Below are 20652 nucleotides of genomic sequence, written 5' to 3'. Positions count from 1 at the left end.
TGCGTGCCCCTCCCTGGGCTGGTGAGGGGTGGCTGGTGAAGGGAGGGCCTCAGCGAGCCCTATGCAGGCAGGGGGTGGGGGGCGGGCATGGCCGCAGTCACTTCCCCTCCTTCCCACCCGTGAGCCCCGCTTTGCCCCTCAGTCCTCCTGTTCAATCATTTCTTCCCCCTACTGTTTGCCAGACACGGTGCCAGGCCCCGGGGGCCGGGAGGGACCCTGATGCTTGAGACACAGCTGTGCCCTCTGGGGGTCGGAGGAGGCCCCCCCCCCCACCAACGTGCAGAGCAGAAGTCATGACTCTCAGAGCAAAGGGGTACCGAAGTAGGGTCTGGGTAGAAACTACTTTTTCAAATTTCCTCCTCACTTAGGCCCCTGTAAGTTTCCCAGAGCTCTGAGCTGGGATGTAACCAATGCACACTGAGCACCACCTAAGGCAGATGGGCTGGCCCCTTCCGGCTGCCTGCCCTTGGGTGGACCGCTGCTGCCCACTGCCCACCGCCCAGCTGCCCTTCCCTTGCTGGCTCTTGTATCCCACGGGGGTGATGCTGGGCCAGGCGCTGCTCCTGCAGGCGGCCCAGGGGCTGTGGTGCAGGGCGCGCATTCCTGCCATAAGCCCCGTTCTCCGGCCTCGTCCACCAGGAAAAATGGGGCTTCCTTTAGGGATGGACGCCCCTCCCCCACTGCCCCCAGGGAAGGTCAGGGTGACAGAGCCATGTGCCCTGTGCAGGGATTAGGGTCCTCTGGATTATCTCTCCTACTACAGGGATCCCAGGCTGGGGGCGGGGCGGGGGGTGGAGCTGCGTGCTGAGTCTGGGGGAGTCTGGCTGGTAGAAGGTTTTTAATAATGCATGTATTTGGGTCATCCTGTGTTTAAAATCTATTGAACAATTGGCCAGCAATAGAAAATCATAGTCTGTACTTCTTTTGGAAAATGGGAAGGTCTGGCCACGCTGCGCCTATATTCCTTCCCCCGCCCCGGCCCCCAACGCCGAGCCCAGGCGTCTGTCTGCCTGTCATCTAACTTTGGGCCGGTCATCCACAGTGCCTGGCCAACTCTGTGATGTGTGAGCTCTCCAGCCCTGGGTGGCAGAGTCGGCGTGGGCTGGAGCCTGATGGCCCAGGCCTGGGGTCCAGTCCCGCTGAGAGCTGGCCGTGGGGCTGTGGACAAATCGTGATCTTTCTCAGCTCTTCATCTGTACAATGGACTAGATGCTTTCGGACTCAAGAGAATGGCTGGCAGGACTTAACGGGATGGCAATTCACGTAAAGAGCACAGCCTACTGCCTGTCACACAGTAATAATATTATATATTATAATTATAGTAACACAATTTGTGCTATAATGCAACATATAATAATGATTATATGTAATAATTACAATGTAACAACATTTATTATTATAATAGTGTAACACTCGATAATTATAAGAATTAGAACACTTGCACGCTTCCTGGGGCGGGCCCTGTGCTGAGCGCTGGGCCCGGGCTACACCCCCAGCCCTCCCAAGGGGCCCCGGGATGCAGACCTTGTTATCAGCACCAGCCTCCCGTTTCCCAGATGATGAATCTGAGACCCAGACTGACTAAGATGCTTGACTAACGTCCGATAGAGAAGTGGCAGAGGTGGGATTTGAACCCAGGCCATTTGGCTCCTGCGTCTGTGTCTTCAGGGTATACACCACCATGTGGCCTCTACTGCTGGGATGCAGGTCTCCCAGCTCAGGCGGCCTGGTCCTGACATTTACTGTAGCATCTGAGGCTTGAAGCTGTCCCCAAGGTGTTCCTGAAGCTCCACTGAACCCTGGGTCTTGGGCTTTATGGAGAAACCGGAATAGGCTGGGGGTAGCATGCAGGTGTGGGGGGTGGCCTGCCGAGACCTTGAATGGCTGAGACCTTCTGGAGGAAGCCGGGGAGCTCCGTCCCTGCTGGCCTCTGTTCCAGCAGTCCCCTGGCCCCTGACAGCATCTCAGTAATAAGCCCAGCAAGCTTGTTGGAGGGAGCATCCAGGGGGACACACAGCAGCTGGGGCCTTGGACTTCAAGCCCCTTTTGCTCCTTCATGCCGGGGCCCGTCTTGCCAGGAACAAAGCAGCAGCAGAGTGCTTGCAAGTGGGATTAATCCTGTTAAGCAATCCACAGATCTGATGCCAGACGCCCTTTTTGAAACCGGAGGGTATGTTCCGCAACTCAAGCGTGAGCCTCACATCGTGTTCAGTGGCTTGTCGCCTGGCAGGGCTGAAGGGCCGAGGGGAGACGGGCTGCCGAGGTGGTGTTCATGCAACTTCACCGGCTGGATTCATGCTCACTGTGAACTCTCCTCTTTTCTGTGACTGATGTGCAGAACAGAGATGGCACATGAAAGGGAGGGGTTGCCCCTCGCCTCCCAGCCTCTGCCGTGGCCAGCGTGAAAGAAGTCCAGGCCGAGTCTCTGAGCGCTCAGGGTAGTGCAGCCCAGTGGCTAGGGGTGGAACCGAGCTGGACCAGATCCTTCTCACAACTTAAAAGCTGATGGATTGGGCCAGGTCCTCAGCCCGCTCAGCCCTATTTTCTCCATCTGCCAGGTGGGGACCATAGTCGTGATGATCTCATGGAGAAGGGAGCAGGTTTGGAGAATGTCAGGTGTCCCCCAGCCAAAGGCAACAAGCTTCGGGGTGAGCAGGGGCAGGGCTTCCTGTGTCCCACAGGGAAATGGGGTGGAGTAGAACGTGGCATGTGGGCTGGCTCTTAACTTGAGGAGTGGGGTTCATGGACTCCTTGGGACTTTTTCTCAGAAAGGTGCACTGGACAGAGACATGGAATTCTGGCTAAATTTTCCTGGGGGTTTATGAGCCCCAGTGCAGGTTAAGAGCCCCCAGAATGTGCTAGTGATCTTCTGAATGCCTGTGGAGACACCCCCATGCCCTCAGCCCTCCAGTTCCCCTGTCTGCCTCCTCAGGGCTGCACTGAGTGGCTCTTTCTGTCCTCTAGGGGGGTGCTGGCCGGGGCAGTCTACACCCCATCCACCTTGTAGGCATCCTTCACCTGGAATGCCAGCTCTTCTCTCCTCTGCATGGACAGAGCTGCCTGTCTCCCAGCCCCTTCTTGTTGGCTGCCTTCTTGGGCTGCCTTGGGCAGCGGGCAGTGGGCCATGGCCAGGATAGGGGCTCTCAAGTCAGAGGCCTGGACTGAATTCCAGGCTCTGTCTGTGGACTGTGGGGCTGCGAGTATCTTGCATCACCTCTTGGTGCAAGGAGGTTGGAGGGGGGCATCACAGCCATTAGATGAAAGTTAAATGAGCTTGTGAGTTCAAAGCACTTCTCACAGCCCAGCTCCAAGAACATTAGTGATCTCATCATCACCTCTGATGGAGGCTAAGAGTACGGGTCAGAGCACTGAAGTCTGTGCATGTGCACGGGCACCCTGACTGCAGGTGCCAAGGAAACTGTATGGCTGTGGACGCCCAGAGCTGGTGGAGTCTCTTCTGCTGGAGCGGCAGGTGCTGTTGACCCAGAGATGTGTGTTCCTTCTGGGACATCCCTGCCGGGCTTAGTGCAGGGGGTCGGTCCTCCTCCTTGTCCCCTGTCTATCCCTCAGGCGGGACCGTTGGCCTAGGACCAGTTTCTCCCAGGGGTCTTGTGGCTCTTGTGTGCCTGGGCTCTGATGCTGTTTCCAGGCAGGACTGGTAGCATTCTGCACGGTGCTGTGGGAAGTGCCCCAAGGTCCTGTTCTGGCAGGCAGTGAGGGCCCAGGCTCTGTTCTGTCCCCCTGACCTGAAGCCTCCACACAGACCCGAGATCCCTGGCCACACCAGCCAGCCCCAGGCTGCCCAGCAGCCCATACCTGTGTTCACGGCAAACAGCAGAGACCGCTGTCCCCAGGCATGGCCAGGGCAGGGCGTGTGAGGACATTCACCTTCTGGGGAGCAGGGAAGGATGTGCGAAGCCGGGGAGCCGAGGTTGCTGGAGCCCACGATGTCAGGGGGCGAGGCAGGACTGGGCACCGCCCACGACTTCTGAGCAGCTCAGTGCTGGGTGCTGCAGCGGTGACGGCACGCCTGGCTGCGGGCCTGCACACGCGCCCTCTGCCCGCGCAGTCACAAAGCACCAGCTGACTTTTAAGGAGCACCTGCTCTGCGAGGCCACAGCGCAAACTGACGTCGGCCCAGGGTGCATCACGTGCCCTCGGCTGACCAATTGCAGAGCCCCGTCCCTGAGCCATGGTGATTGGCTTACGGATGGGCACATGACCCAGGCAGGGCCAATCAGGTTCTCTCCCGTCACAAGCCGGAAGACAATACGGCCGGTCTGTTGGCGGCCTTTCTGCTGCAGTGCGGGCAGAGCCTGCGTGAGAATGAAGCCAACCTGGAGGAATGGGGAGCAGAGAGAGGGAGGCCGATAGAAAGGGGGTACTCTGGGCCCCTCAAGGACGGCCCCACGCTTCGGACGTCCCAGTCGTGGAAGCGCATGCACCCCTGTGCGGGGTTCCGTCATTGCTCCCAGGCTCTGTGCTGAGCTCATCAGGTGCATCGTGACTAATGAGTCTCACGACCGCCCTAAGGGGTAGATATTCGGCTGTTTCCTGCTTTCGGACGAGAAGAGACCCAGACTGAGACTGAGACCACCCTGAGGGTGGTTCCCGAGCGGGGAGCCCAGCCTCGGGCTGTGGACATTTGTAAACCCTGCCTCCCCGGCCGGGCCCCCTGCTGCCCAGCAGAGGCATGCAGGTGTTTGTTGAGGGCTTGTCCTGGCCGTTGGGAGTTGAGTTCAGCTTCCCTTCCTTCTCTGGAATTTGTGTGTGGGCACTGGATGTGCCCGAGCCTGCCTGAGCCCTTTGCCTCCTGTCCCTGGGCATTTGCAGAGCAGAGCCCCTCTGCCGCGGTACTTCGTGGTGGGACTGGACGTCCCGCAGCCAAGCCTTGGACGCTCCAGCAAGATTGCATTTACAGACACTTGAAAACATTCCCTGAATGATCTCTGTGAACTTTCCAGAGTTTGAAGTGGGCTGGACCACCTTAAAGTTAGCTCAGACAGAAAACCTTTTGTACGGAGCCTTTGGATTTCTTGTTCCCCTTTAGAAGCGATGTTCTTGTTTGATGGGAACAGAGACAGTCCTGTAACACCCAGGTCAAGCTGTTCTTTGGGAAATTTTAAAAGAGGCTGGAGGTGTGTTCTGAAGAAAGCAAACAAGTCCAGATCCTTGTCCCCATGTGGTAAACTCTGAGCAGTTTGGAGAAGATCAGAAACTCCTACGTTTGTTCCTTGGCCCAGGAGAGATCAAAGCCACAGCTGGCAAAGGTGATCTCATCTCCAAAAACATCCCTCAGAAAATTGGGGTGGGCTTGCTCCGTCAGCGGGGGCCAGGTGGGGGCTGGGGAACCCACTTTCCTCTGCTTCCATCCAGCCATGCCGCCCCCTCGCCTCTTAGTTCAGTGAGGTCTAGGGAGGGCCAGGGAGGCAGAGCTGGCCCACGTGGAGATTGTAGAAGGCCAGGTGCCTGGTGGGGGAGGGGCGTGGGCTGCTCTCTGGCGGACAGTGCAAGTCGTTGTCCCTCGGCTGTTTTCTCCTTTTCTCAAGGCCCTGTGTCTGTGTCCAAAGGCAGGCAGCACGCCTACTGCTGAGGGTCAGAGGGAGCCTACCCTGAACGAGCCCCTTCTCTTGGCCTCTCTCTTCCTTCCATCACTTGCCTGGGTGTGATGAGTTCACAGGCCAGTGTTTGTGTCCTGAGAGAGCTGGCAGCCAAGGGCTGTGGTTTCTACAGAGGATCAAGATTTCTGGGGCAGACAGCCATGGGCCTCGACCCCTGCCTTTGGGGTCCCCACAGCAGACACTGAGCCGAGGACATGAGTGTGAATGATTGATGGGGAAGCAAACCGTAGAAAGTGTCACAGAGAAGGGGATGCGACAGGCCTGGGAAGGCTGTAGGGTTGAGGTTGAGTCCCCTGGGGCGTCTGGAGCTTGTGAGGTGCAGATCCTGGCCCAGGAGGTCAGGGGCAGCGTGAATTCCTCATCTCAGCAAACTCCCAGCTGAAGCAAATGCTGCTGGTCCACAGTCCACACAGGAGAACACATTTCTGAGCTCCACCAGCTGAAGGGGTTGACTTGTGTCCCCCAAAAGATATGAAGTCCTAACCCGATATCTGTCAGTGTGATCGTATTGGAAATAGAGTCTTCGCCAATGAAATCAGGTTGAGACTAGGACATAGTGGGTTTGAGTGGACCCTAATCTAATGACTAGGGTCACTAAAAAAGAAGAAAAGAGACAGAGGGACGAGGGAAGAAGGCCATGTGGAGACAGTGCAGAGGTTGGAGCAGAGATTGGAACACCTGGAGCTATGGGAAGCTGAAGAGGCAGGAGGGATCCCCCCCCACGGAGCCTGCAGAGAGCGTGGTCCTGCCCACACCTTGATTTCAGACTCCTGGCCTCCAGAAGGTGAAAGAATAGATTTCTGCTATTTAAACACCCCCAGTTTGTGGGACTTTGTTACAGCCGATCCAGGAGCCGAATACAGCAGCCAGGGGGTGGGGGAGCCGGTCCCAGGGGCCTCAGCGTTCCAGCACTTCCAGCCTGACCTGAGGATTGGCAGAGGGAGCAGGTGCACGCACGGTTGGCTCCCTGGAAGCAGTCAGTGCCGAGGCAAGGTGAGTGCGCCCCATAAGCCTCTGCTTCTGTCTTGCTTGGAAGGTGACCAAGGCCTTTCCTGGAGGGTGAGGGGTTGGTTCCCCGAGCAAGGACGGGTGGATGGGGAGCTCGGAGAGCAAGACTGGGGTGGGGTCGACATGGGTGAGGGGAGGCTCCCTTCCTTCAGCTGTGCACAGTGATGGGCTGCCCGCCGTCTCTAGCTGGGGTGCAGGCTGCCCTGGGCAGGGTGGGGGCGGCATGGGGCCTGGAAGGAGGGAGGGATTTGAACCAAAGGGCCCAGCTTGGAATTCTGTCTCCTCTGCTGGACTTCACCTCTTCCAGCCTCTGTCTTCTTGGTGGCACAAGAGAGTAATGATAGGCTGAAATGACACATGTCATTGCCTAGGACAAGACCCTGCCCAGAGGAGGGTCTGGAGCAGAATGAGGGATGAAGAGGGGCCTCTCCTGCCCAGAGCTCCTGGCCCAGCCTCTTTGGGGAAGACCAGCTCCAAGGGACAGCAGACAGCCCCCAGGGTTCCCTTAGTTTCCAGCGATGCCTCGTGACTCCTGGCTACAGGAGACTCTCTCTTCCTCCTCCGGATCCCTGCTCCCCTGCATTTTAGCCCCAGATTTCTGGAAGCTCTTCAGAGAGGCGGATGTTTGCAAGTCCGCCCAGTGCTATTGATTTGTGCCTTAGTGAGCCTTGCCTTTACGATGATTAATATTTGATTTATGCCCTGGGTTTGTCCTCTTTCTGATCTCTTTCTAACTCATTAAATCTTCCTTAATCGAGCCTCTAACTTTTTCCTTTGGAACTTATCCTCCAGGGGAAGCTTCCAGTTCCCCTTGTTGGCTTCTGACCCATTTATTTGCCTTTTGAAAAATAAAAGAAACACATTTGGCTGGAACTAGTCCTAGAGGCTGGCTGCCAGGAGGGGCTTGGCTTGCAAATGTCACAGCTGTCCCTCTGCTGCGGAAGCTTCTTCCACTGATTGAATTTGCTTGTGCTGAAAGGGCCGGGCCCTACTGTCAGAGGGTGGGGCCGCCTTCTGGAGCCCGGGTGGGTGAAGGCCAGGTTGGGGGCCTGGGATGGAAGTGCCAGCAGGGGCCTTGTGGAGCATCTGAGCCTGCAGTTGGCTCTCTTTCCTGTCGTTCTAGGCAGGTGCATGTTTGGAAAGGTGGGCCCCTCAGGTAAAATCGGGAACGAGGGTGAGCCGACCTTTAAGGAGCCGAGATTCCAGCCTGGCTGGTCTGAGCCCGGTGCCCAGGCTCCTCGTGCCGTGCCCAGCTGCCCCCCACAGAGTGCCCTTGCTCCTGCACCTGTGGCCGCAGGTCAGGGACGCGGTGAAACATCCCATGGCGGATGGCCACCCATAACATGGTGTCACCCCAAGTGTCGAGAGTGCCAAGGTGGAAACCCTCTAGTGGAGGGACCCGCCATGGCTTCGGATGGCCGATCCCACTCGACGTCTTCAGTTGGTCCAGCAGGCTGGACATGACCAAGTATTGGGTTCACCGACAGAAGGATCGTAGGCTTTATAAGAAAGAAAGGACAAGGGACGGGTGTTCTTGCTGTGGACCGAACGTGCCGTCTACCTGTGTTGAGATACAGAAATGCTGCAGTTCAGCCACAAAGACCACATACTGTCTAATTCCATTTACGGTGGAATTCCCAGCACGGGCAAATCCATGGAGACTTAGTGACAGCCAGGGACTGGGCGTGAGCATGAGGAGGTTGGGCAGCTGCAAGGGCACCGGGCAGTGAGCCCCACGCAGCCCCCAGAAGGCAGAGAGCAAGGATGCCAGAGCTGGGGATTTGTCTTAAGTTGCGTTCACCTTCGGATTTTCCTTCTTTCTTTTGTGTTCTAGGCTTTCTGTTATGCAGTTTACATTACTTTATGTTTTTATGAGGGCGGTAAAATGATCAGTGTTTTTTTTTTTTTTTTCTGTGTTTCCTGATGTTTGTAAAACGCACGTTTATAATGCAAAGAGAGGGAGCCGATAAAAAGAAAATCACACCCCCCCCCCACCTCCCCTGGGAACAGACACACTAAACAAAAGCAAAGGAGGAGAGTACTTGAGTCACAGTGAGCCGCGTCTGGGTTCAGCAGGTGGCTCTTGTTCTGGACACAGGGCAGTGGGCTTGGGGGTCAGTGCGAGTATGGGTTAGGGCAGGCACAGCACGCCATCCACAGCCCTCCTGCCCCCTTGGGAAGGGAGCCTCTGTTTTCCCCACCCCCGAGCTGGTTCTGTGGGAGAGCTGCGTAAGGACTGGGCACTGTGAGAACCCGAGGTGCGGTCACCTCCTCCTTCCCAGTGGGCATGGCCAGCCTCAAGTCTCCCTTTTTGGGCTGGCAAGTGGCCTCTCACCGGCCTGATCCTCCTGCAAAGGGCTGCGATTGGGGGTGGAGAGGGAGGGAAGTCTCCGTCCGAGCTGCCTCCTCTGGGCCAGCTTTCCTGCTGTGTGGTGTTTTCCTCCTTGCCTGGTCCGGGAGGGGTGACCTGGTCTCCTCACCTCAGCTGGGCAGGGTCTTTCCCTACGCGGCTGCGTGTGTGGCTTGCCTGTGTTCCTCTCTGTTCCTGTCACAATTCGAGGAAGCCAGGCAAGCGAGAATTCTCTCCTTGGAGGGGAGCCAGTGGGGTCAGTCACCTGAGGGCAGGTAGACACAGCGTCTCAGGCCCCATCAATCCCAGACTTGAGTTGGCTCAGAGGCCCAGAGCCCCTTGAGTGAAGGGGGGACTGGGTCCCCTTGAGGAAAGACCCTGCCCCACTGCCAGAAATTTATATCATTTATCTTTCTGCCAGTCTTCCCCAAAGGGACTATGGCCCTTTCCCAGCAAGACTGGGTATTGGGGAAAGGGAAACAGACCTTTTGGGGACTACTGGACACTGGCTCTGAGCTGACATTGCTCTAGGGAGACCCCAAATGTCACTGTGCCTTCCAGGAACATAGTGAGATCAATGCTTCTTTAGCTAAAGGAGTACTTTAAGGTAGGGCTCAGGGAGGACCCTGAAAAAGAGGTGTGTTTCCACTGAGACCGACTGGCTTTCTTAGGGCCTGTTCCTGGCTTTGGGAAAGGAAGCTGGGAACCAGCCCCATCCTTTAATTCTTGGCACTCAGGATTGGGCTGGAAATTCCTTTCTACACCTAACCCTGCTCTGGCCAGCATGGGCCATCCAAACTCCAGGATGTTTGCTCATTTAAAAAATCTTTAATGTTTACTTATTTTTGAGAGAGAGAGAGAGAGAGAGAGAGAGAGAGAGAGAGAGAGAGAGAGAGAATGAGTTGGGGAGGGGCAGAGAGAGAGGGAGACACAGACTCCGAAGCAGGCTCCAGGTGCTGAGCTGTCAGCACAGAGCCCGAAGCGGGGCTTGAACCCACGAACCGTGAGATCATGACCTGAGCAACCATAATCAAGATTGTATTACAGTGGCAAAGAAAAAGTCACACAAATCAATGCAACAGAATCGAGACCCAGAAAAAGACCACAGACACGTCCAACTGATTTTTGACAAAGGTGCAAGAACAATTCAAAGGAAGAAAGATAGCTTTTTCAACAAACAGTACTGGAGAATTGGACATCCAGAGGCAAAAAATGAACCTTGAACTAAATCTCACATTTTACGTAGAAATTAACTAAAATCAATTATGGACCTAAGTGTAAAATAAAAAAAATACAAAACAGAAAAAAATAGAAAAATCTTTGGGATCTAGGCCAGGCAAAGGGTTCTCAGATTTGACACCAAAAGCATGATTAAAGGAAAACTGGCAAATTTGGCTTCATCAAAATGAAAAATTTTGCTCTTTGAAAGGGCCTGTCAAGAGGATGAAAAGAGAAACTGTACAGTGGGAGCAAATGTTTGCAAACCACATATCTGACAAAGGAATAGTATCTTATGTATATAAAGACCTCTCAAAACTCAACAGTCAAAAAGCAAACTACCCCATTAGAACATGGGAAAAAAGTGGTGACATTTCACCAAAGAAGATACACAGGTGGCAAACAGCACCATTCAACTTGATTATTCTTTAGGGAAATGTAAGTTAAAATTGTCAAGAACTGTCCCTACACATCTTCCCGAATAGCTAAAAAGAGAAAAACGGTGACAATACCAAATGCTGGGAAGGCTGTGGAGAAACTGGAATCCTCATATGCCGCTGGTGGGAATGTAAAAGAGTAGGGCCACTCTGGACAGTGGCTGGGCAGTTTCTCAAAAACCTAAACGGGCAACTACCACACACTGCAGGGACCGCACTCCTGGGCATTCATCCCAGAGAGAAACGAAGACTTATGTTCACACAAATACCTGCACGCGAGTGTTTATAGCAGCTTGGTTTGCAGTCAGCAAATCAAATCGGCCCCGGAGACAAGCCAGATGTCCTTCTACCACTTAGGGTTAAGTGAAACGTGGTACCCGCACACCCGTGGGGGAATAGCGCCCCTCAGTGCTGTGTGTACAATGCCTGCATGGGTCTCCAGAGAGTATCGCGGAGTGGAGAGAGCCCGTCCCACAAGGGCAGCACCCTGTACGGTTCCAGTTCTGTAACGTTCTCGCAACGACAAAGTTACAGGAATGGAGAACAGAGGGCTGGTTGCAAAACATGGAAGAGGGGCGAGCGTGGGAGAGGGTGTGGCTGTGAAGGAGCCAGCAGGCGGGATTTGGTGGCAAAGGGAATGTTCTGGATCTTGACCGTATCGACGTCAACATCCTGGTTTTGATATTGTCCTGCAGTTTTGCAGGATGCCACCGCCAGGGAGAACTGGGTGAGGGGCGTGTGGGATCTCTGTATTATTTCTTACAAACGCATGTGAATCTGTAGTTATCGTAAAAAGTTGAAAAGATATTTTGAAGGCAGTTTATGGAATAGCTTTATGTCCAGCGTTAGTCCATGTATGTCGGAAGCACCAAGCAAGGACGTACTGACTCATCAGAAAGCTCTTAGCAGGTGCCGCCTCGTCCATCAGTGTCAGGGATAAGGAGAATAGTGCATTCATACTGTCTGTCCGAGCGGGGGTGGTGGGGAGCTCAGGAGGATGTGAGTAGGGCTGATTCCACGCCGGTGAATTTCCAATGAGCGCTTCAAAAGAGAAGAAAAAAGGCTTTGGAGGAGACCGACCCAGCCAGTCCTGCTGTGGCGTGGAGACGGCAGAGGAGGAGACTGTTGTGCAGCAGTGGAGGGGTCACGGCATGAAGGACGCCGGCCCCGGGTCACGACGGAGCCAGGCAGGAGCCGACATGCGGGCCCTCACGGGGACTCAAGCGCCTTGGGCTGGTGGGCACTGTCTGCAGCCCAGAGCCTGCGGTCAGCATGAGTCACCGTTCTGGTGGCCAGGTCTCATGCACCACACAGGCTGGCGGGAGCCATCAGCTTGGCACCCACGCCCCAAGCTGGAGCCAGGACTCCAGGATGACCCCGCAGTCATGAGTCTCAGAGCTCCTTGGGGGCATCTGGGTCATCCTGGGCTCTGGGTAAAGGTCAGAGCACCACAAGGGAAATGAACGGGGGCTCTTGCAGGCCCTGGAATATTCTTGGGGGCACTCTGCCTGGTTCTAGGAACTGGGGGAGACCTTGGAAAGTTTCCAGGAAGGGGACTCAGAAGCATGGGGCTCCCTACCACGTGGGGCCAGGCCAGGGGCTCTCTGGCCCGGTTGCTGGGCAGTTGCACGGTCACCTGCAAAACCAGGAAGGGACCACCCCTGCATCCCCCACCCCCCACTCCAAAGTTCGGTTCTGATGTCAAGGCTGATGATCACACACACACACACATACACACCCCCTAACCCTGACCGGGTGTGGGAGGCTTATGGGGTCCCCAGGAGCCAGCACAGGGCTGTCAATCTGGTTTGGGGTGCGGCCAGGCTGGGAGGTCCCGAGTGGGCAGAGGCTCGTGTGGTTTGAATGTCCCACCAGTGCCGAGGACAGGAGCACCCAGTTTTGTTGTCCAGATGTGGGCTCCCAGGGTGCTGAGGCTTCCAGGTCGTGAGCTTTCCTCAAACGTGAGGCAGTGGGGTGAGACCCCTGCTGACGCAGTACTGCCTGGGGTAAGAGGACATCTGATCTCCCTTGTCGCGGCCAGCCCCTCAGCGGCTGGCGTCCCCGCTTCCTGGCCACGGAGAGGAGCCGTCTCTGTGGCAGTTTGGGCGGCCAGCCGAGGTGCTCCTGGGCTCACAAGGCTGAAGGCGTGCACCTGCCAGACCGGGTACCGGCACCTGCTGCCTCTTCTCCCACGGCTTGTCCCGGCTGCTCTGCCCTCCCGCCTCCTTTCGGAGCTTGGCAGGCTCTCTGCAGAGGTGGGAGGCAGAATGTCTCAGGAAGGGGTGCCCCAGGTGGGATGCAGCAGTGAGGCCTGGGTCTGGGACCACGAGGCCTCCTTGTGAAGGTCCTTCCCTGTGCTGGGTCTCCCCGCAGGGAGCCCACATGCTCCTCCGAGATGCAGCGCTCAGGCAAGAACAGAGAGAAGGACGAATGTGACACAGGGGAGGAGATTGGGAGTGACCCGAGGGATGAGTTAGGGACAGCTGGAAGTCCCCCTACATGCTCTCCCTACAGAGATAAGATTCTTTCAGTGGCTCCCTTGCACTTAAAGAAGAGTCCTTCCCAGGCCCCAAGGGCCTGCATCACCTTCCCTAACTGCTCGTGTCCCCCCAACCTCCCCCTGCAGTGGCCCCACCTTATCGCACCCACTCAGGCGCCGTGGACCCGCCCTGCCTCTACCACCACAGTTCTGTCCCAGAAACAACCATGGGTGCGTGTGATGTTGGTCACGATGTTGTGTGTGCTAACGGGACAACCGGGGACCCTCCGTCTGTCCCTCAGCAGGGGATGGTCACATGGGTCATGCCCTGGGTGCCCTGTGGTTTCCCACGATGACGTTACACAAAAGCATCGCGGTCAAGATACCAGTGCCGGAAGGCGGTGGGGCTCTGAGATGCCGTTTGGCCAGGGGAGCCGGGAGCCCGGAGGTGGCTGTGTGCTCGGTGAGCGGGAGCAGACGGGCGAGGAAGGGGTCTTGCGGGCCGTGTCCAGACCCGTGGCCCACCGTGCTGGGTTCTCCAGAGAGCATCCCGGAAGGCAGGCTCAAGGCCCCACTAAGGCTCCTTTGTTCTCTCAAGGTCAGATGTACCCCCCTGGGGACTGCAGAGACCCCCCCCCCCCCCCCCCCTCCCGCAAAGAAAGGGCCAGTGTGCGCCTGTGAGGACACCAGGGCAGAGCCATGTGGTCAGATAAGCCCAAGGACAGCCCTGGGCGGGAGGTGAGCCATGCCTGTGCGTGTGTGTGTGCATGTGTGTACGTGCATATGTGTGCAGACGTGTGCACATGTGCTACACATTCATGTAGGCATAGGTGCCCGTGCATGCATGTGCCTGCACGGGTACACACATGTATGCATATGTGCACGTGTGTGTGTGATCTCTTAACTCACGGCCGCTCATGTGGAGACGCAGCCCTCTCGGGTTCTGACCCCGCCAGCTTCCCTCCTTGGCGGGGAGCAGAGACGGAGGGGCGGGATGAGAAGGGGCGAGAGCTTTCTCCCCCACACAGTCCCGATACATTCAGGAGAAAAGGCATTTTGCCAAACAGGAAGAAAAGTGTGAGCCCATTTTTAGAGAGCTCATTTTAGAAAAACATAGAAATGAATGCTGAGGAAAATTACTGGAAGGATGTACAAAAACATGTCAAGTGGTACATTTGCAGTTTGGGGCTTTTGGGTAATTTTTATTCCCTTCTTTTGGCTTGTCTGCACTTTCTAAAATTTCTGCAATAAACATCTATTACTTTGTAATAACAACCAAAAAGTTATTTTAACAGTCGGCCCAGAGCTGTGACAAGTGTCGAGATGAGCCGGGACGGCTGCGTTCTCACTCGCGCGGCTGCCCGGGGACCGCGGGGGAGGCGGCTGAGCCGTGGCTGATACGATAACCGGCTTCCTCGACGACTTCTCAGCTCCCACTTTGCGCGGCCGGAGCGCCCGGGAGTCCGCCTTTCCGGGTGGGTTTTGCCGGCCCCTCCCAGCGGGCGGGCACTTGTCACGGAGCCCGGTCCTGCTCCTCGGGGGCTCGGCGGCGGTGCCGGTGATCTCCGGCCAATCCTCAGCCTCCCAGCAGCACCTTGGCTCCGTCAGACATGGCGACGGTATTGTGTCTACCGCGCGGGCCGTGCTGAGGAAGAACAGCGCGTCTGAAGCACACAGAGCAGCTCTGGCGCCCAGGGAGCCCTCCATAAGCGCTTGTCACTTGTCCTTGTCAGCTGTGCCATGGGTGCGTCGGCTGGCAGATCAACGCCTTCAGAGATGTTCAAGTGTGAAGCCCCGAGACCTGTACACGGGTTGGGCTGTGTGGCAAGGGGGGGCGGCGGTCAGTGTGGCACATGGAATCAAGGCTGCTCATGAGCTGACCTTGACGCGGGAGAGTAGCCTGGGTCGTTCTGGTGCAGCCAGTGCAATCACAGGGCAAGCCGAGAGTCAGGCGGGTGATGACCACGGAGGGGGCACTGGTGCCGGCTTTGGCGATCGAGGTGGGGGCCACGGGCCACGGCCCCTGAGTGGGTCTGATGTGAAGACCCTCCCTCTGTCGCCCCTGCCTCTTCCTGGGAGTCCTTGAGTGAGCACCTTTGGGGAAAGCCCGCCTTTGCTTGCGCAGAGTGCAGAGCGGCTGTGTCCCTGACCGAGTGGCTGCACGCTATGGAATGCCTTGGAATCTCCTTAAGCCCGGCCTTGAAGAGTGCTCGAGGGGGATACCCCTCAGGCACGCAGCGCTGAGTGTGAGCTCTCGTGTCACGAGCAGGGCGAGGTCTGCGGCCGCTCCTCTCAGGAGCTCCTCTTCGTGTGGGGTCCCAGTGCCGCCGGGGAAGGGGTGGGGAAGGGAAAGCCCCCTCCTGGAACAGAGCCGTGTTGGAGGACCAGCATGGGCATCTAGGTTCCCCTGTCACCCCGCCTGCTCCAGCCTCTGGGGGTAGGTTCGCGGACCAGGGGCTCCCCTGCCGCCCCCCTTTTCCTGTCTGCCAGGACCTGGGTGGCTTCCTGAGCTCTGCAAAGAAGCCCCCTGAAGTCCGCTCCCCAGACATCCCGCCCTCGTCCCGCAGGGGACCGTTCTCGTAAATAACCATCGTGGCTTACGGGGCCCAGTCCTGCTCTAAGCACATGTCCTGCGTTAGAGAATTTAGCTTCCTCAGTGAGGTAGGCAGCATTACTGCCCTATTTTACAGAGAAGAAAACGGAGGCATAGAGAGGTGACCTTATTTCCTTGAAGTCTTGTGGTCAAGAAAGTAGCAGAGCCAAGATTTGAGTTCAGGTGCCCGCATGCTGAGCCCCCCCCCCCCATACTGACGAGAGATGTGCCAGGGCAGGTGGGGTGCACCGTCTTGCCCTGCAGTGGCACCCGTCTGAATCAGAGGCAGTTCCAGTGTGGATGGCTTCCCTGCAAGGTTGGGGCACGGCATTATTTTTCTGTTGAAGAGTGTACACGAGGAGGGGGAGGCAGAATGGATCTGAACTTTCAGGCTCCAGCAGGAAGCCTCACAGACACGCTGGGTTTGCAGTGGCCACCTCGGGCAGGGGCCCTGGGCAGCTGCCTGGCTCCAGACTGTGCGTTTGAGTTTCTCCGCAAGCGGTGAGACGCATTCCCCGGAATTGGGCCCCAGGGCTCCGGGAGTGTGAGGTGCTCGTGGGGGGCGGCGTGTTTTCAGCCGGCTGTTTGGCCCCCCTCGCCTGCCTGCTGGCACCCTGACATCTCCATGACCCGGCGTGACATCTCTCAGGGGTCAGTTCATATGTCAGACTGAAGTGTCCGAGGAGAGGGAGACTATGAACGAGGAGTGGAATATTCTGTGAGAGTGTGCAGCTCAGTGGCGAGAAGTCCCAACAGGGCGATGTTCCTTGTTCTGGCAGATCAGTTGTCCAGCAGGGGCGACACCTTTCTTCGAGGAGTGGCCGGTGTGGCCTCTGGATGAGCAAGCAGGTGCTCTGGGCTGTGGTCCTGTTCTGGGACAGGGCTTGGTCCCGAACAGGGTTTGTCTGCCTCTCATCCTCTCTGAGGATGCACCCCACCGTCACGTCACCTTGGAGACCCTAAGCCAGCCAGGCTGCTTCCCAGCATGGCTGCTTTACCCCCAAGGTTTTCAGGTCAGAAGCTGGGTTTCTCGCAGGCTTGTCTGCATAGTCTTGCTCAGTCAGTAAAGCAAGGGTAGAGAACATTCTGGAACTCAGTGTTTGCTGACGTGTGCGATCCTTTCCTCCCTGGGCTCAGTTTGTCCCCCCGTGAGCTGGGGAGGGCCATGGAGTCTGGTGTCATTTCCAGTGACCCCATAGCGTTGCTTCGCCAAACAGCGTCACGGCCCTGGGAGGTGGTGGGGACAGGGTCTCCAGAGGCAGGTCAGGACAGGGGTGCACGGGACTTGGAGCCAGAGGGCCCGGGATTGCCTCCTGGCTGCGTCACCCTGGCCTTAGGGAAATGACGTCATTCCTTCTGCTTTGCCGTCTCAGGTGGCAGAATGGGGGTAGTGGTGGTTTTTCCGTCAAGGGTGGTTGTGTGGTTAAATGTCAGAGTCAGTCCTAACAGAGACCTGGCAACCACTTTAGCCATTCTTTTTCCACGACCTCGACTTTAGCTTTTATTCAAACCCTTCTTCATTTCTCTTCAGTGCGTTGGGTGTCTTTCAGGGCCTCGAGTGTAGGCTGTCCTAGCGGCAGATCAAAAATGTCATCTCTAGGGACAAAGGACACGGCGATCTGCAGTCAGACAGCTACTGCTTTAGTGCCAGAGGGTGGATGCCTCTGCTGATTCAGACGCAGAGGACCCTGACTTGAAGGGATCAGGCTGTAGATATGGCCGGCATTTCTTTTCTTTTCTTTTCTTTTTTTTAAAAAATAAATGTTTTATTGATCTTTTGAGAGAGTGACTATGAGCAGGGGAGAGGCAGAGAGAGAGAGAGAGAGAGAGAGAGAGAGAGAGAAAGAAAGAGAGAGAGAGAGGGGGACAGAGGATCCGAAGCAGACTCCGTGCTGATAGGCTGATAGCAACGAGCCCACTGCGGGGCTCGAACCCACGAACCATGAGATCATGACCTGAGCTGAAGTCAGACGCTCAACTGACTGAGCCACCCAGGCACCCCTGGCCGACATTTCTTGAGTGTCTGGTGCATTGGGTGCTGGGCTGGCCTGGGGACGTCAGTATGAATTCTCTGAGTTACTTCATCTCCAGAAAGCATCCCCTCCCTAACTCAGCCCCTGGTGCTAAGCTGGTGCCTGGACTTCTCCCCGTAGTTTCCAACCCTGCTGCCTGCTTTCTCCGGCCCTGGGGTGTGGCACCCCCACCTCTGTCTTCTCCCCAGTTCGTTGTATCACTGAGCCATCTGGTCTACCAACTCTGTGGCTAATACGGCCTAGAGCTTTTTTGCCTTTGTACCGACTCCCACCTTCCCCCGCCTCAGGGAGGGTGCTCCGGGCCTGTGGGGGTGAGGGGCCCCCCCGGTCTCGTGGTCTCACGCCACCAGTGGTGGGGTCTGGGCTCAGGGCAAAGCCGCAGCTCAGGCCCGCAGGTGCTGGTGTGCGTGTGGCCAGCAGGTGACAAAGGGGGGAGCTCTTGTCCCTGGTATGGAGGCAGCGAGTGCGCACTTCTAATTGGAATGCCGGTTCTGTCCAAAAGCCTCTTTAAGGAGCTGGTTTGTGGGGAAAGAAAAGTGGAATTTGCACAGAATTTGCAAATATTCATGCTCCTTCAGCTCTGAGAGCTTTCTTCCTTAATAACAGAAACTTGTTGCCACGGTAGGAGTGGCTCGTGCTGAATCTGAGGCTTTATTTAGAATCATTCCAGATAAACAGTTCTGTGACCCCGCTAAGTGCCTGTGCTCGGAGCTCCTCAACTCGCTCCGCTTTTGAAAAATGGCTTCCCGGCCTGGATGGATGCAGATGTCCGTGGGAACGTCCACCTGCCGCGGCGCGGGTCCTTGGCCTCTGCCAACCTGGGGGCCGCCTCGAGGCAGGTGGTGAGACAGCGTTCCTGCCTGAAGTTGCAGGTGCTCTGGGTCTAGGGCCGGGCTGACTTTTCAAGAGTCTTCTGACTCAGCCTGACCCGGCCCGGCTCTCCTCCCAGAACGAGGTCTGGGGGCAAAGTGGCATTTTCCGAGGACATCTGGGTCGGTGGCTGGTTATTCTACTTGTCTGATTCCAGAAACCCCGGTCTGGTCACTGGTGTTTGTTTGCTAGGGTTGCTGTAACCGAGCGCCGCAGACCGTGTGGGTTAAACTGCAGATATTTCTTGGCCCAGAGTTCTGGAGAAATCTGAGATCAAGCTGTCAGCAGGCTGGGTTCTTTCTGAGAGAGCTGTGAAAAAGAATCTGGTCTGTGCCGCTCCCCCTGTGTCTCTATGTCAGATTCTGTCCCACCTTTTTCTAGAGTTTATTTATTCACTTAGAGAGAAGCAGGCTCTGCACTGTCAGTGCAGAGACTGATGTGGAGCTCGAACTCATGAACTGTGAGATCGTGATCTGAGCTGAAGTTGGATGCTTAACCGACTGAACCACTCAGACGCCCCTTCCCTTTTTTGTAAGGACATCAGTCATGTTGGATCAGGACTCGTACTAATGACCTCACCTTAACTCGACCATGTGCAGAGACCCTGTCTTCAGAGGAGGTCCCCTTCACAGGTACTCAGGTTAGGACTTCAGCATCTCTTGGAGGGGTACACAATTCACCCCACAACATTGTCTTTTTGGATGGAGCTCTGGGTCGGGCAAACCTGTTTTCCTTGTGCAGGGGGTTTTGTCAAGCTCTGTCAGAGGGGAATTTTGTGCTGACTGCTACTTCTGCCCTAAATTCAGAGAAAGGGGCTCTTCTCAGAGTAAAGAGGGTTGGGAGTCAGAAGCCACAGTGAAAAAGCAGGTCCTTAGATGCAGAGAAGTCAACTCGGGCTGTGACATCACAGGGCTTGGGTTCAAATCCCAGCTTTGATGTGAACCTGCTGTGTGGCTTTGGAAAAATTACTGACCCTCTCTGAGCCCTTCCCCCAACACGTGAAGTGTAATGGAAGCGTCTGCTTCGGAGAGCTATTTTGAGGCTGGATGAGAACATGTCAGCCAAGTGTCGAGCATAGCGCCTGACGCCCACCAGCTCCAGACTCCGGCCTTGGGGGTCTTTCCCACCAGATCTGGATGCTGGGTCTTGGGGAACTATATTTTTGGCACTCTTGTCTCTGTGTCCTTGCAGCTCACACTGACCCAGGTTGGCCACTCTGGCCCCCCTTGGGAGCAGCATGGCCCCTTGTTGAGGAGTTAGGGAAGTTGGTTCTGGGCTGACCTTTTCCTGAGGTAGGGGGGCCTCAGCTCTCTTGGGGCCCTGGTGTCAGGAGGCCGAGGCTGGGAGTGGGTGGGCTAATGTCTGGGTGTCTGTGTCCCCCCAAAATGCATATGTTGATTCCTAACCCCCAATGTGATGGTATAGGTGGTGGGAGCTTTGGGAGGTGGTTAGTCATGAGGGCAGAGCCCTCAGGATGGGCTTTGTGCCCATATGAAGGGGACCCTGCAGCGCTTTCTCGTCCTTCCCCTGCCCACCCCCCCGCCAGGACGCAGCAAGAAGGGCTGGCTCTGAACCAGGAAGCGGGACCTCACTGGACACTGGACCTGCTGGCTCCTTGAGCTTGGACTTCCAATTTCCAGAACTGTGGGAAATAAACTTCCCTTGTCTCTGAGCTGCCCAGCGTCCGATGGTTTTGTTACAGCAACCAGATCGGACTGATGCCGGGTGGGCGCCCTGAGGGCAGTCCGTGATGAGGGGCTGGGATGGCCACAGCCACTCTCTGGGTCACGACGAGGGAGGGGGGAGAGGGGTCTCTCTTGGGATTTCTCTCTGGTTTGCTTCCCAACATCCAAGGGCAAGTGGGGCCTCCACGGGCAACTGTGGAGGGGTTCAGCCCCGCAAAGAGGGGGCCTTGGGGCTCAGGGGTGACAGCTGACTTGGGCAGCCTGCTGTCTTCTCAGTAGATGCCTATCTCCCCCTCCTGGCCCAGGGTCAGAAAAGAGGGGGGCATTGCTTTTCCCCAAAGCAAAACTACTCTGGGTA

The 20652-nt window shown here is 56.5% G+C and overlaps 1 protein-coding gene across 1 annotated transcript in view; it reads left to right on the top strand.

The window, feature by feature from the left end:
• LOC122241375 overlaps positions 1–20652 on the top strand; it is a 95075-nt gene that overhangs the window by 50063 nt on the left and 24360 nt on the right. Inside the window, exons 2-3 of the mRNA XM_042997353.1 lie at positions 3407–3491; positions 6211–6614. Of these exons, the coding sequence (XP_042853287.1) occupies positions 3407–3491; positions 6211–6614 (489 nt within the window). The remainder of the gene's footprint in view (positions 1–3406; positions 3492–6210; positions 6615–20652) is intronic.

The sequence above is a fragment of the Panthera tigris genome, chromosome C1, assembly GCF_018350195.1.
Source record: "Panthera tigris isolate Pti1 chromosome C1, P.tigris_Pti1_mat1.1, whole genome shotgun sequence".
NCBI classification, from domain to species: Eukaryota; Metazoa; Chordata; class Mammalia; order Carnivora; family Felidae; genus Panthera; species Panthera tigris.
Note: the sequence above shows the minus strand (reverse complement) of the source record. Positions and strands in the feature narration are given on the sequence as shown.